The following is a 16,275-nucleotide window of genomic DNA, read 5'->3' as shown; positions in this document are numbered from 1 at the left end:
GATTTGCTAAAAATGAATTTCCTGAAGAAAGAGGGAACAGTGTTTACAAAAGGTTTTTTGTTTGTTTGTTTTGCTTTTGTTTTGTTTAATTTTTCCCATTTTTTTTCAGGATAGAGTCTTGGGGAACTTACTTTCACTTGAGTTGCAACTAGGTTTCTAGCTGTGTTTTCAGAGAGTTGCAAATGGTTGAATGTGATATACAATTAGTTTTACTTACTGTACCCTTACTTTGTCTACTCCTTTTTCTCCATTTCTTGAAGAGATTATCTCAGATTCCAAAATCAAATCTGCAGAGTAGATGTTTTATCCCTAAATTATAGGCAAAGTAACTGAAGCTCAAATAAATGCATTCATCTCTCCCATTTCATACAGCTAGAGACCTAAATATTAGCTTTGTTTTACTCCTTCAGAAACCCATGCTTTCCCCTTCTTTTCCCTCAGTAACTTTTAAACACAAGGGACCATAAAAACCTGAATTAAGACTATATGCAACTTACTAATCAGAGTCTATTGATAAATGTAAAGAAAAATGTGGCACAGATAAGTTTCAACACAAATGATTACACCATTTTGAATGACTTGAGTTGTCGTAGCAAAAATGCTGTGTGCAAGAGTTCGCCATCCTGGGAGGCCTGGGTGGCTCAGTGGGTTAAAACCTCTGCCTTCAGCTCAGGTTATGATCTCAGGGTCCTGGGATTGAGCCCCGCATCGGGCTCTCTGCTCAGCAGGGAGCCTGCTTCCCCCCTCTCTCTCTGCCTATCTCTCTGCCTACTTGTGATCTTCCTCTCTCTGTCAAATAAATTTTAAAAAATATTTTAAAAATATTAAAAAAAAAAAAGAGTGATGCATCCCAATACCTCTGAGTCTCAGGATTGCCTTGCATGTGGATGGAAACCTCTATGAAGGATATATTATTCAAATATTCTTTTTTTAATAAAAATGCTAATGGAAATGTTAAAATGCACATAAATTAAAATGATCATAAATTAGGATTAATATCATATTAATGAATTATAATCCCACATTCATTAAGATAAAGTGGCATTTCAATATTTGCTCTTGTTAATAAATTTAACACAATAAATGATAGGGATACATTTGGAGATTCAATAAATATTTGATGTAATCATATGCTCTAACTTTTTAAAATATTCAAAAGTTAAGTAGGAGATCTAGATGCATTTGGATTCTTTGTTGCTATTTTATATCTTTTTTATATTCTTTTCTTTTCATTTATTGAAGCGCTAAATACAATTTAAATTGGTGAAGAAAGCAATAGAGCCTGTTCTGAATAAAAGTGATCCCAAGAGAACACAATGTCTTTTGAGTTTCTAGGAGTTTCTTACCACACAGGATTTTTTATTTTTTAAAGGAACAAGTATTTGAAATCTGAAATCTTACGGTGCAGTAACTGGACGCGCGCACACACACACACACACACACATACATACATACTGAAAATATGTGCATTAAGCACCATTTTACAACTATAGTTCAATGAATTTTTCTTTTAAAAGTGAAAACTAGAGTATGTATGTTTTTGTTTTATTTTAGTTTTTTAACAGGAGTCAACAGAGTATAAGGAAGATGTAACATGTGTCAGGTAGAGCAGGTGTTGAGTACATTTTTGTTGCCCTTGTAACTGAACTAACATGAGTTTGACCCTTGGTGAGTCACAGATAAAAATTACACCAGGTGATGTTGTCGCCCAAGTGAACTTTATTGTGGATGCCACAGGGAGTAACCAAAGCTGTGACTTCTTGAGCAAGGGTGAATGGGTTCCTTGTATTTAGGGTTAGGATGAATTTTTAGAAAAGGGAGTCTTGTCATCGGATATAGAGGTGAAACTTAGGTTGCACGCATACACCTTACAGAAACATGTATATCTATCTATACATGTATGTTACATAAATGTAAAAGTTACATAAAAGGTAACTGTCAGTCACTCTGTGGGTCTCTCCGTGGTCCACCTGTGCAGGAGTGCGTCAGGGGTTAGTTCATACTGGGATGGGTAGTCTCCATCCCCGGAAACCTCCTCCAGGCAGTTCTTATCGCTTGAGTGGTAATTTTGGTTTCCATCGTGGGATGTTATGCCCCTAAGGTCTTTTGCCTGAGTTAAGAGATGAGTTGGAAAGAGAATTTAAGGAAAAATATAGAACAAAGGTCAGCAAGCTGGGAAGCAGTAAAGGTCAGGTGTTGGAGTCTAGCTGGTCACACCTTGACCTGAGATGAATCTGTATTTCTCTTGTGAAGTTTTGATTGTCTACGTGGGTCCCTTGTTCTGGCCTCAGTGCTCTTCTCTGTAAAATGGGAATAATGTTCCTGGCCCAGAAGAAAAAAAAAAAAAAAAAAAAAAGAAGAATTATACAAATCAAGAAAAAAAAAAAAAGTCCTGGAGAATGTAGGATCTTAATATGCATCAGATTGAATTATTTTTGTTTTTATAAATGTAATAGGTAGATCTAAGTTGAATTCTGGGTCTACTGTGCTTGACTCCATCAAATACAAACCTTGGAAGGGTTATTATGTACCTTGTCAAAACTCACTTTTCTCGTGTTTCATGTGAAATATTTTAACTCATCAACTTTTGGAAAAATTAAGAGAATTATATAAGAAACAAATCCCATAGTTCTTGGCGCACAGAGAGTGTGATCTGTTAAAGGTAGATAAGATGAACTTTAAATAAATGTTTAATAAATGGATTTTAATATATGTGCTGCCAAAGTGAGCACTAAATAAATGTTTAATATATGGGAAAAATACATATATTTTTGTGTTTTCCTCTTGATCTTTTTATCATTCTAAATGCATGTCAATTTATACCAAACAGTTCCGAGTACTTTTAAAAATTGTTATGATGTATATAAATTTCATTGTATTTTCTTTTGATTGATGTGCATACAGTTTATAAACTCTGTGCACAACTACTGTTAGTCAAAGTTGATGAAGTTAAGATGAATGTAGAAAGAACCAACTTGATATTCAAATAGGAGGTAGTTAAGAAGTAACTTTGCAACAAAGTAACCAATGCCACTTTTCATTTTAGTTGCACACAGACCTGGATCCTGGGAGCAAAAAAATCAAGTATATCTTATCGGGTGATGGAGCTGGGACAATATTTCAAATAAATGATATAACAGGAGATATCCATGCTATAAAAAGACTTGACCGGGAGGAAAAGGCTGAGTATACTCTAACAGCACAGGCAGTGGACTGGGAGACGAACAAGCCTCTGGAGCCTCCTTCTGAATTTATTATTAAAGTTCAAGACATCAACGACAATGCGCCAGAGTTTCTTAATGGACCCTATCATGCTACAGTGCCAGAGATGTCCATTTTGGGTAAGTATGCTTCCAATTTCACTGAACTATTAAGAGTCATCTTTAAAATAGCTGCTGGCATCAGGGTTGGTGTGTTGCTGAATAAAAGACATTTATTACCGTCTTATCTCTCATTTGCATTTCCAAATCCCCTTTTTTGGCCTAAGTTCCACAGCTCAATAGCTTTAGTCCCTTAGTAATAGGAACTGACGAAGCAGTTTTATTAAAATATCTCTCCTTACAACGACAGTACCTCAATAGGCTGAATTTGTATTCCTCTCATAGACTTGTAGTTTGAGTATTGTTACTGAGATGGATTTATCAAGATTTGTTCCAACATGCCAGACTAATCCTATTGATATTTGCTTGATGTTTAATTATTTGTTTGTGTATATTCACATGCAGATGCAGTGCATAGAGAAATAGAAAATGGTCTAGATCTGTAGTGAGCCAGATATGGATTGAGCTGGTGGGTCAAGTCAAGAGTGAATTAGGAAATCACAGTTGCCAGAGACTTCTGTAACTGAACTTTTTGTAAGAACACTGCAGTCTCGGATGTCTCACTCTTACTTCTGCTGAGGCAGTGAAATGTACATTTTATTTTACAGAGCAGTGTATATTTCAAAACACGATTTTCTCCCTTTCTTTTTTCCTTTTGTGGATATGCTTATCTATCCTCAACCCCTGGCTTTGGTCTAGGAAAACCCCTGTTCCCAGACTTTATACTATAAGAGGAGGGGTTTTAGAGCTCTTCCTTATCTGACAAGAAGAGGCAAGATCCAAAATTCAGAATATAAGAGCACAAGAGTCATTCTTAGGTATGTAATATGTACCCTACTTTGTTTCAAATAGCATTTAGGACATCCTACAAGGTACATGTTGTGCGGCAAAGTCTAGTAAATTAGAAGCAGGGGAAATGATGAGACAAATAAAAAACACAAGTAGACATATAAGTTGAAGGCCAGAATCAGGTAAATAGGCTGGCTTTATTTGGTTTCTTTTCTTTTAACCTGCAGTATGACTTTGGTAAATATACCCATTGCAACAGCGAATGAGAATTGATTTCAGGTCTTCTTATCTTACCCATGTATTTCTCCTGCCAAGATTCCATCCACTTTGCCTATATCTTCTGCAAGGAATTCCAGATTTTTGTTTGTTTGTTTGTTTTTGTTTTTTTGTTTTTAATCAAAATCCAGTTGCTCTTCTACAGCTGGTTGAAATGACACTTTTTTGTAGGGAAACGTCTATGGCTTTGGAGCAGGCAGTAAACTTTCTGCCTTCACCATCCTAGCAGAAGAAACCCACAAATGAACAAAAACATCTCCATGTGTATGCTCCCTTGAGAGTCTGACAGGCAAACAGGAACTTTTTTCCCCCTCTCTTCCTTTTTTCTTTGATGAACTCATCTAGGGAACAGAGTTTCCCTAATTCATCTTTTTTTTTTTTTTTTTAAATCCAGATGAGACTAAGATGTTTTAAAGGACTATTGATACCTACAGTGCAAACAGAACACTTTATCTTGTCTGTAAACAATGAACTGTTGATTTCATCTCATCGTTGTGATTTCTGCATCATAATGGCCACATCTATATCTTTATTGTAAATGTGTCAGACACTTCCATTTCTATGTGATATGAGTCATATACCTGATAAATATGTTGAAAAAGAAAACCCCCCAAATTTCGCAGACTTCAAGATCGTTCAGCCAAGAAAAGGATATTAAAGATAGTACTAGCTAATGCTGTGTATAAGTATTTACCTGTAAATATATATGCATTTTCCCTCTATTTAAAAGATTTTTCTTGATAAGATAAGAGCAAAGGAAATAATCTATTCTAACATACACAGTTATTTAAAAAAAAAAAATGTGTAGCTCGTGACATCTCTTCTAAAAACCTGTGGTTTGTGCTACACTTGAAAGTGTGGTTTTTGAAGTTAGATAGATGGAGTTTTGAATCCTGGTTCCATCCCTTATTATCTGGTTGACTTTGAAGTTCGCGGAGGTTAAATTATTGCTTATTTTCCCGAGCAACAACGCAAAGAAAATAATTTCCATCTTGCTTTCATTGTGTGAGAGCATACAAGGAAAGGTAGGCCATAAAGTAACTAAGTGTTCAAAATTGGTTGTTGTTGTGGTTTTTAAAATTATTTTTATTAACCTATTTCCCATGTTACCTTTGGACCTTTCCTCTTGTATTGATTTTATGCATCGGGTGCCTGGTTTCTGTTTGACTTCAGCCTCTCTGGTTAAAGGAAGCAGAGGCAGCTGCACTATTTTATTGTCAACTGTGAATTATTCCCTTCATTTCTCATGAAGGTGAATATCAGGAGGAAGGTCAGTTACTATCTCCTTTCTCTCCCCATTACCACTGTTCTCTCTCAGCCTGTCTGTTCCCTCCCCTCCTTAGTTCTTTCATTTTTCTTCCTTTGCTACTGCAGAAATGCCAGCACTTGCACCTGTACGCCCTGAGGAATGCCAGCAAGGACTAGGGATTTCATTGTGCAGAAAGTGAAAAATAAAAATTCTAATTGAGAAATTTTACCAATATTAAATTGAAATGAATGTGATGTTCAAAAACTGTCTGCCAGTTGACAAGCTGTCAAGACAAAACACACATATATATTTGCCCAAATGGCAGCCAAATTATTTTAGAAATATCTTGGAGTCTGGAGACACAGCTCTTTTACATTCTACTGTGAATTTCAGAACTTGATGAGAATTCACTTTTATAGCAATACCACATAAAGAGTGGCATGTGAGCTTCTCTGATTTTTTTTTTTGAAGATTTTATTTATTTATTTGACAGACAGAGATCACAAGTAGGCAGAGAGGCAGGCAGAGAGAGAGAGAGGGAAGCAGGCTCCCTGCTGAGCAGAGATGCCCATATTGGGGCTCGATCCCAGGACCCCGGGATCATGACCTGAGACTAAGGCAGAGGCTTTAACCCACTGAGCCACCCAGGTGCCCCAGCTTCTCTGATTTTAACTGTGAATCCCACACTAGCATTGTTGAAGTTGGTTTTTGTTTTTTTTTTTTTTTAAGATTTTGTTTATTTATTTGACAGAGAGACAGCGAGAGAGGGAACACAAGCCGAGAGAGGGACAAGCAGGCTTCCCGCGGAACAGAGAGCCCGATGTGGGGCTTGATCCCAGGACTCTGGGATTGGGGCCGAGCCAAAGGCAGATGCTCAATAGCTGAGCCACCCAGGCACCCCTTGAAGTTGGTTTCTTAATGCACATTTGCCTACACATACTGAGTTCCAGACAAAATAGATATTTTTAATGCCGTTGTGCATTGGCATGAGGGGTGTTTAACCCTGGCCATATGCCTACACCTGTGTTCAGATAAAATAAACTTTTATTGAGTTGAAAACAGAATCTCTGGTTATTTGGCTGCAGATTTGCCTTCTATTTGTGTAAGTGACATAATCCTTATAAGCCTTACTTTATCTGTATGGTGTGCACAGTGATCGCTCCTTAAGTAAATACGTTTGGAAAAATTCAGTGATTATATTTGAAGTACTTGGCAGAGCATAGAGTTAGTGACCAACATGTATTAGTTTCTTTATAGCCATCCATTTGTGAATTACTTCTACTAGTAAGATTCAGTAAACTGATATGAATGGCTGAGTCAATGAAAAATTTCTCAGCAAGCCTTACCTTTATATTTCAAAAAGTGTGCATGTTGGAATGAACCCTGTTTTATTCAAAAGGGCATATTAGCAAAGGCAAGTGTGAAAGAATGAGAAGCCACATAGTGCTTAAGCTGGTAGGCATTACTGTGTTGTAGAGTACACAGTTGCTTAAAGGTAACGAGGTATTTTTAGTTTTCTCTGAGATTCGGGGCTTTTCTAATGATAATCAATGTATATTAAAAGGGTACTATATGCCAGAAGCTGTGTTAAATGCTTTTAATATCTGTGGCAACCCTGTAACATCAGTACTGATATTAACTTCCTTATATCTCATTATTTTTAATCAGAAAAATGGGGAAAATAATAGCTAATCCAAATCCAGATATTAAGTGGAGGAGCTGGGATTTAAATCCAGACATCTGGCTCTACCTCTCATGAGTTTAACCAGTATGCCGTACTAATCTTTGATAATATCTCCAGAGACTTTTGTTTATACGAGTACTGCGCTTCTGCTGCATATTTATAATAGTTAATATTTTTCCAAGGTGGAAGAGCACTTGAGGTCAACATACTTTGCAAATTAAATCAAAAACTAAGATGGCATTTGGAAAGGAAAAGTTTGTAAAGTATGACACAATTTTCAAGATAGGCACCTAGGCATTTGAAAAGTGTAACAACACTATATCACATAGAAATTCAAATAACAATAAAATTAATTAGGAGCCATGGGGTGAACACTGGCTCTTAATACAATAAAGATAAAGACTAAAGAGAGTGATTGAGATTGACTCTAGATTTCCTGGTTGTGAATGCAAAAGGAGAAGGAGCATTCCACAAAAAACATGTATCAAAATATTAGAAAAAAAGTTAAGTTCATTATCTTTGAATTGGAATGCATTTAATCTTAGAGAATATCTCTTGGTCTTAAAAAAAAAATAAAGTCAAACATTCATTCTTAGAGAAAAGGGGTAAATGGAGTTCCATAGAATTTATTTTTTCTTGAACAGTTTGAGATTGCGTTGTTGACTTGATACACCATCATCATGGAAAACCTTGGAAAGTCCTTTCCACATGAATGCTTTTTTCCACAGCCATCATGATCAGAAAATTTATATCAATATACCACTGCTCTTGAAAGCACAGACTTTGGTCAATTGTCTCCAATTTTTTTTTTAACATTAAAAAGATCAAATTCAGGACTGCACATGGATTACCATTGTTTCTAGAATGCTTCCATCTGGAATGATTCTTAAGTTGTTTCTTTTATGACCTTTATCCTTAGAGGTTATAGAAGAATTAATCTATAGAATTCCTTAGTTAGGATTTGTCTGATGTTTCCTTGAGATTAAATCTAGAATATGCATCTTTGGTAGTGCTATCACAGATCACATTGATTTGTATCAAGTGGAACAAGATTCTGATTTATTCCATTATTGGTGATAATAATTTTGATAATAATTTCATTAAGGTGTCACACAACTGTATGCATCCACTGTGAAGTTTTTTTCTTCTTCTTCTTTTTGTAACTAATGACAACTTTGTCAGCAGATACTTTGCACCTAGGTAAATATCTTATTCTTCATCAAATTACTACCCCTTCCCCAATTTTAGCATTCATTGAGGTTTCTTGGCTGAATTAATTATTACCATGACAGCTGCCACATGGTGGTTATACTAATTCCCTCATTCCATCTGCATTTATTACTTGACATTCTTCTCTAGGGAAAAGCTTGCTTTTCTTCCCATTTATTTGCTTGCATATTTATTTATATTAGTTTGGGCTTTTAGATTTCTGTGATAATAGTTATGAATATCACTTATACCAGACTTGGCCATGACATGCCCTTGAAGTTGATTCTATGCCCTATTGACATGCCTCTTCATCCTTTGGGTATAGTCTTATCACTGGCCAAAATGTTCTAGGCTTCTTTTGTACTCTCCCTGACCCAGCCCTGAAATTTGCCATTCATTCACTCATTCATCTATCTGTCTGTCTATCTATCTGGCTAGCTATCTGAAGGACAGCATGAGCAGAGGGAAGAGGCAGAGGGAGTGGGATTAAGCAGGCTCCCCACTGAGCATGGATTCAGGCACAGCACTGAGTCTCAGGACCCTGAGATCATGACCTGAGCCACAACTGCTTCAGATACTCAGCTGACTGAGTGTCCCATGGACTTTGCTAACTATACAGAGACACCAGGTTCCGTCTAAATGCGACTGGTATTATGGTGCCAGATTCAGGATATTGGTTGTATTTATTGCTACAAATGTGTTGCTACTCCCAAATATTCTCAGTGGACAGAATAAAGTAATGAATGGGGGCATGTGTATACACACACACACACACACACACACACACACACACACACACACACCGATCTCTTCAGAGTTGAATGGTGTTCCCGCTAAATTTTGTCTGCCCAGGACTTTAGATTAGGGTCTTTGCGGATGTACTTAGTTAAATGGAGTTAGATGGAGACAGAGACTGGAGGTGCGCTCCCCTAAGGAATACCACGAGTTACTAGTAACCGGAAGGGGCAAAGGGAACATCCTTCAGAAGCAACGTGGGCCGGTCAACACTTTGATTTTGGACTCCAGAACTGTGAGAGAATAAATTCTTGTTGTTTTTAGCAACCCAATTCGTGAGCATTTGTTATGGTAGCCAAAGGAAACTAAACTGCTATCTATCTTTTGAAAACCGTGAGTTCATCTCTTCACCTTCAATCTAAAGCGACACCAGAGGGTTCCTTTTATGTATGTATGTATGTGTGTGTGTGTGTGTGTGTCTGTGTGTGTGTGTGTGTATATATATATATATATGGTTTTTTTTCCTCCAACAATAGGAAACCCGAGTTTCTCTATCCTCAGTATATTTATTATTTGGGTCACCCTTCACATCCTGTAAAACAGGATTTCCATTTACTCTGCCGCTTAGCCCCCTTTCTCTCACACAGATGTTTACCTACTGTTGTATTCTCCCTCCATCTCCCTCCCCTTACACAGATTCTTCTCACCTACCCACACGTAATGGCTTTTGTACTAAATTGTGCAGTTGGCACACAGATAGGAATGGAGGCAGGATACCGTATAATACTCCTTACTTTTATTCTCCTATATACCTCGATTGTTTCTTATGGTATAATAGACCTGTGGCAACATTTTCCAATCTATATGCAAAATAAGTTTATGAAAAGGAAAAACAAATTCAATTGATAAACACTGAATTAAAGAAAAAGAAATACTTTTTGTGCTTCCGAGTCTTCAAAGTATTAATATATCATAATTTGATAAATTATGCTTTTATATGATCCCAGGAACTATTTTTTTTATAAATATGTTGCAGCACTAACATAGTTTTACACTACAAAAGCTTTACAAAGGCATGTCTGATGAGAAGATATTTTTGATTCTATGCAAGGCCACATGTTAGTTTAGCAGGTAGCTCAACAGTCAAATTTGCAATTTCTGAAGAGTGAATTAAAAATTATGATGACTGTAGCTTACATGGATTAACTTGTTATTCTTGTCATTGCCCAGTACTCATTTCAGTCACCCATAAAGAAGATCCCAAAGTAAGAGAGATTCATTTTCATATATTTTTTATTATTGAAGAAAATTTTTGTCACATAAGCTTCAAAGATCAAAGAATGTTCATACTAAAAACAGTCTCAAACCTCAGATTCTCCTTTCTTATAATTTAGAGGTCATAGATTTCTTTCTTTCTCTTGGCGAGATTTAAAAAAAAAATTGGTACCATATCTCTATTTTAAAGAAAAGATGCCGAATAAGGTGGAAATACGTATCTTGATGGATTTGATTATATTTTTTTGTCTTGTTTGATTCAGAGTGATGAACAAAACTGAAATTCTTTAGGAAAACATGGGTGAGAAATCATGGGGATTGAAATAAATACTCTCAAAAGAAATCCAGCTGCTCTCTACCTGATATAAATGCCTGTAACAGCTGTGGTTCCAAAACTCTAAGATGACGTGAGGATTGTGTAGTTTCTGTTTTGCATAAAGAAGCTAACCTTCATTGGGGATACATATTGGAAATACTGAAATATTCTTCAATCAGTAAGTCTGAACTTATCATAAGGAAATTTAAAATACTTCAAAAAAACTTTGTATTCTAGGTCAAGGGTTGAGAAACCAAGGTAGGGTTAAACCCAGATAATCTGATGATCCTGTTTGTTGTCTTCCTTGTCTCATTGCTCTCGTATGAGAATTAATATTTTAGGACTCAACATATTTATTGATTCCAGAGGCAAAAGGGCAAATCCTCCATAAGTTATTCAAGCCATGCTTGTGTCCAGAGCTCTGTGAATTAGCATCAACACCCACCGTTTGATGAGGTTTTTTTTTTGTTGTTGTTGTTACATTGACATTATAGGAAATCATGAATTAAAAGGGACCATAGAGCAAAAGCTTATCGAGTTCGGCCTTTGCCCACATTTGCCTGTTAGAGAAATGAAGCAGCTACATGTCAGGACAGCTCCGAAACACGCATTTGTGAAATTCTGAAGTCTTGGCCGAAAATGAATGTAGGACACCTCTGTCAATCTATTTTTGGTGTCAGCATGCTCTTCTCAGAGCCTTGCCTCTTGGAGCTGGTCCTGGGGATTCCTTAGTGTCTCTATGCAGGTATGAATATTATTTAACTTCGATATTTGTAGCGATGGGTTTAATAATAGTATTTCCTGGATTTACTGGACTTTAAAAATTACCATTTGATTTTTTTTTTTTTTAGGCCAAATGGCCTTTATTCCTTGGCTGATTAGCAATCACACTTTTATGAGATATGTGTTGTTTTTTTCCTATTCTCCTTACCAATAGCTTCACAGAGAGAAAAACAGTGAAATTTGTATGGCAGGATAGCTACATATATAGATCAGCACATAGAGTTATACATAAAATATGGTAGAGCTGTTAAAAGAAGTAAAGGATAAGGCTATTTAGATTTGTATAATGTAGACTGAATGCAAAAAGAGATAAAAGTGTGTATGTATGTGTGTGGGTACTTGATATATAATTAGATATAAAACAAGATAAAAAATAGTTACATATGAGACCGGAGATGAGAATATACTGATCATTTCAGAGATGTTGCCTGTTGCAAGAAAACAAGTTTTCATCCCCTGTGTCTGGATTTGAAGAGTTAAAATCTGTATAACCATATTTGTGCCACTGTTTAAGATGATTTTATTCATTTTCTTTTTGTCAGTGAGCATGACATCAAGGAGTCTTCCCTTTATAATCCTGTCAGATTTTTTGGTTCTCATCATTATCTAGCAATTATGAATCTTTGCAAGCCACAAGAGTCATCTGAGTTCAAGAACTACATTTGGGGTGGGAGAAGGATAGAGTGGGTTTGGAGAGAAAGACCGCAGAAGTGAAAGTGCTGTTTTCTTCACATGGTATCAAGAGAACCTACTATCAATAGGATTTATTCCTCTTCATGCTAAGCTTAGTCACCTGGCTGAGGTATTACTTGATCAGGGTGCCTACTGTAAAGTTAGTTTTCCCCTCCTTTCCACATTGTACCCTTTAGAAAAAAGTCTCAATGTGCAGCATGTATTTAAGGAGTGGGAAGTTATGCTTTCCCCTGCACACCGCATAATGACTCTACTCATGTGTATTTCTCATACACAGGGCATTTGTCTTCTTTCTTTCTTTCTTTTTTTAATATTTTTTATTTATTTTTTTAAAATATTTTATTTATTCATTTGACAGACAGAGATCACAAGTAGAGAGGCAGGCAGAGAGAGAAGGGGAAAGCAGGCTCCCCGCTGAGCAGAGAGCCCGATGTGAGGCTTGATCCCAGGACTTTGGGATCATGACCCAAGCCGAAGGTAGAGGCTTAACCCACTGAACCACCCAGGTGCCTCTTTTCTTTCTTTCTTTCTTTTTTCTTTCTCTCTTTCATTTAATCAATATATACTCAAGGGTTATTTATTTTACACTTTGGTTTATAATCCAATGCAGTTTTACTTTCTTGCCCAACTTATTTTTTCAGCTTTGTCAACTAGGAGACCTTTTAGTTGTCTCCTGGGTTCCTTTGACATCCATACATCCACCCATCCACCCATCCATCCATCCATCCATCCACCCATCCACCCATCCACCCATCCACCCACCCATCCATCCATCCGTCCATCCACCCATCCATCCACCCATCCACCCATCCACCCATCCACCCACCCATCCATCCATCCGTCCATCCACCCATCCACCTATCCATCCACCCATCCACCCATCCATCCATCCGTCCATCCACCCATCCATCCATCCATCCATCCACCCATCCATCCATCCTTCCACCCATCCATCCATCCATCCACCCATCCATCCATCCACCCACCCATCCATCCTTCCACCCATCCATCCACCCATCCACCCATCCACCCATCCATCCATCCACCCATCCACCCATCCACCCATCCATCCATCAGTCCATCCACCCATCCATCCATCCATCCACCCACCCACCACCCATCCACCCATCCATCCACCCATCCACCCACCCATCCATCTTTCCACCCATCCATCCACCCATCCACCCATCCACCCATCCATCCATCCACCCATCCACCCATCCACCCATCCACCCACCCATCCACCCACCCACCCTTCCACCCATCCACCCACTCATCCATCCATCTACCCACCCATCCACCCATCCACCCATCCACCCATCCACCCATCCACCCACCCATCCACCCATCCACCCATCCACCCACCCATCCACCCACCCACCCTTCCATCCATCTACCCACCCATCCACCCATCCACCCATCCACCCATCCACCCATCCATCCATCCACCCACCCACCACCCATCCACCCATCCATCCACCCATCCACCCATCCACCCATCCATCCATCCATCCACCCATCCATCCATCCACCCATCCATCCATCCATCCACTCATCCACCCATCCACCCATCCATCCATCCATCTACCCACCCATCCATCCATCCACCCATCCACCCATCCACCCATCCATCCACCCATCCACCCATCCACCCATCCATCCATCCACACATCCATCCATCCTTCCACCCATCCATCCATTCATCCATCCACTCATCCATCCATCCATCCACCCATCCATCCTTCCACCCATCCATCCACCCATCCACCCATCCACCCATCCATCCACCCATCTACCCATCCACCCATCAACCCATCCACCCATCCATCCATCCATCTACCCACCCATCCACCCATCCACCCATCCATCCATCCATCCATCCATCCATCCATCCACCCATCCATCCATCCACCCATCCACCCATCCACCCATCCACCCACCCATCCATCCATCCATCCATCCACCCACCCATCCATCCATCCACCCATCCATCCATCCATCCATCCATCCACCCATCCATCTATCCATCCATCCATCCATCCATCCATCCACCCACCCATCCACCCATCCATCCATCCGCCCATCCACCCATCCTTCCATTAACCCATCCATCCATCCAACCTCATCCTCTTCCTCCTCATCATCAGTATTTTGGTTCGGATTTTAGCACTTATTTACTTTCTTACTTTCTTGAACTTCATGGTGTTCCAGGCTTATCTTATATAATTATCACTGTAATTCTAGAATTAACTATTTCTCCAAGGAGTCCTGGTTCCTTTTGTTGAGGTCTCAGAAACCAAGAGGAGTGTTACTTCTAGGTTGCCTTTGCTTCTAGGCCCTCTCAGCTGGTACAGGGAGGACAAATAAATGTGGATACACTAATTTATACACTAAAACACACATATATATATACATACATATTGCACAAATATACATGAGTAGTATCTTAGAGTATATACTAATAGTATACTCATCTATGTATTAGAATATTAGTATGTTAGTGTGTTAGGGTGTGTGTGTTTATAGTGTACTTATACACACACACACGCACACACACATACACACACACACACACACTTAGGTCTGCTCCTTCCCCCCTACTACATTCAGTAAGTTTCAAAGTATGTATACAGTATAGTTGTATTATTTTGTCAAAGGTTTTGCATTTTATCCTGGGAAATGTGGTCATCCTAATTTTTTTTTTAAAGATTGTATTTATTTATTTGACAGACAGATCACAAGTAGGCAGAGAGGCAGGCAGAGAGAGAGGAGGAAGCAGGCTCCCTGCTGAGCAGAGAGCCCATGCGGGGCTCGATCCCAGGACCCTGAGATCATGACCTGAGCCGAAGGCAGAGGCTTTAACCCACTGAGCCACCCAGGCACCCCGCAGACATCCTAATTTTAAGCAAAAATTTGCATATATTGAGATTCACTTACTGTGCTATGAAGTCTAATGATTTTAACAAGTACATTGTGCCATGAGTCCATCATTACAGTATCATACAGAATAGCTTTAGTACCTTAAAAATATCCGTGGAGTTTTACCTATTAAACTTCTTCATTTCCTTACGTCCCAGCAGTCACCGATCTGTTCATTGACTCTATAATTTCATCTTTCCTAAAATATCATGTAAAGGAATAATATAGTTTGTAGACCTTTCCTTTAGTAATGTGCATTTACGATTCATCCACGTTTTTGCATGGCTTAAGAGTCCATTCCTTTTCATCACGAGGTAGGATTTTCTCGTATGGATTGCCATAATTTGTGTACCCATTTACTTATTGAAGGATATTTTGATTGTTTCCAGTTCTGCATGATTACAAATAAAGCTGTTATAAGTATTCAGATACAGGCTTTTGTTTAGAAGTAAGTTTTCAATTCAGTTGGATAAATATCTATGAGTGTGACTGCTTGATCATATGGTAAGCTCATATTTAATTTTGAAAGAAATTCTAATTGGTTTTGCCAAAATACCACAAAGCCCTATCTATAATCTATAAAACACTATAAAGATATTCCTCTTTGGTCATCAGACAGAACAATGGTAGACAAGCTAGAACAGAAAGCAATCAGTTAATATACAGATGAGCTTAAGGACTTGAATGAGTTCCAGGGATCACATTATAAGCAGGAACTATCTTAAAACGCTGTCAGACCTTTGGGAAAAGCTACCTAACAGAATTTCTTATCTTTCCTTTGGTCTGTTCAAAATGAGACCCCTGATTCTGTTCTTCAGCATTGTGTTCATGGGCACTGTTCCCTAGCTTGCCACTAACAGCCTTACTCTGCCTATTCTTGCTTTTGAAAACTTGTGCAGAAAAAGGAATGAGTACCTTATAGTCAGTAACCCCCTTTAGAGACCATACCTCTGTCAAGGCGGCAGTGAACACCCTGAGTGTATGCCTAACTGTGTTTTATTTATTCTCAACTAACTGTCCATCTCCC

The 16,275-nt window shown here is 38.4% G+C and overlaps 1 protein-coding gene across 2 annotated transcripts in view; it reads left to right on the top strand.

Moving 5' to 3' along the window:
• The window catches only part of CDH8 (cadherin 8), a 397,301-nt gene that overhangs the window by 132,727 nt on the left and 248,299 nt on the right, over nt 1-16,275 (top strand). For both annotated transcript variants that reach the window (XM_032325835.1, XM_032325833.1), the window contains exon 3: nt 3,047-3,341. In XM_032325835.1, the coding sequence (XP_032181726.1) occupies nt 3,047-3,341 (295 nt within the window). The remainder of the gene's footprint in view (nt 1-3,046; nt 3,342-16,275) is intronic.

The sequence above is a fragment of the Mustela erminea genome, chromosome 19 (genome assembly GCF_009829155.1).
Source record: "Mustela erminea isolate mMusErm1 chromosome 19, mMusErm1.Pri, whole genome shotgun sequence".
Taxonomy (NCBI): Eukaryota; Metazoa; Chordata; class Mammalia; order Carnivora; family Mustelidae; genus Mustela; species Mustela erminea.
Note: the sequence above shows the minus strand (reverse complement) of the source record. Positions and strands in the feature narration are given on the sequence as shown.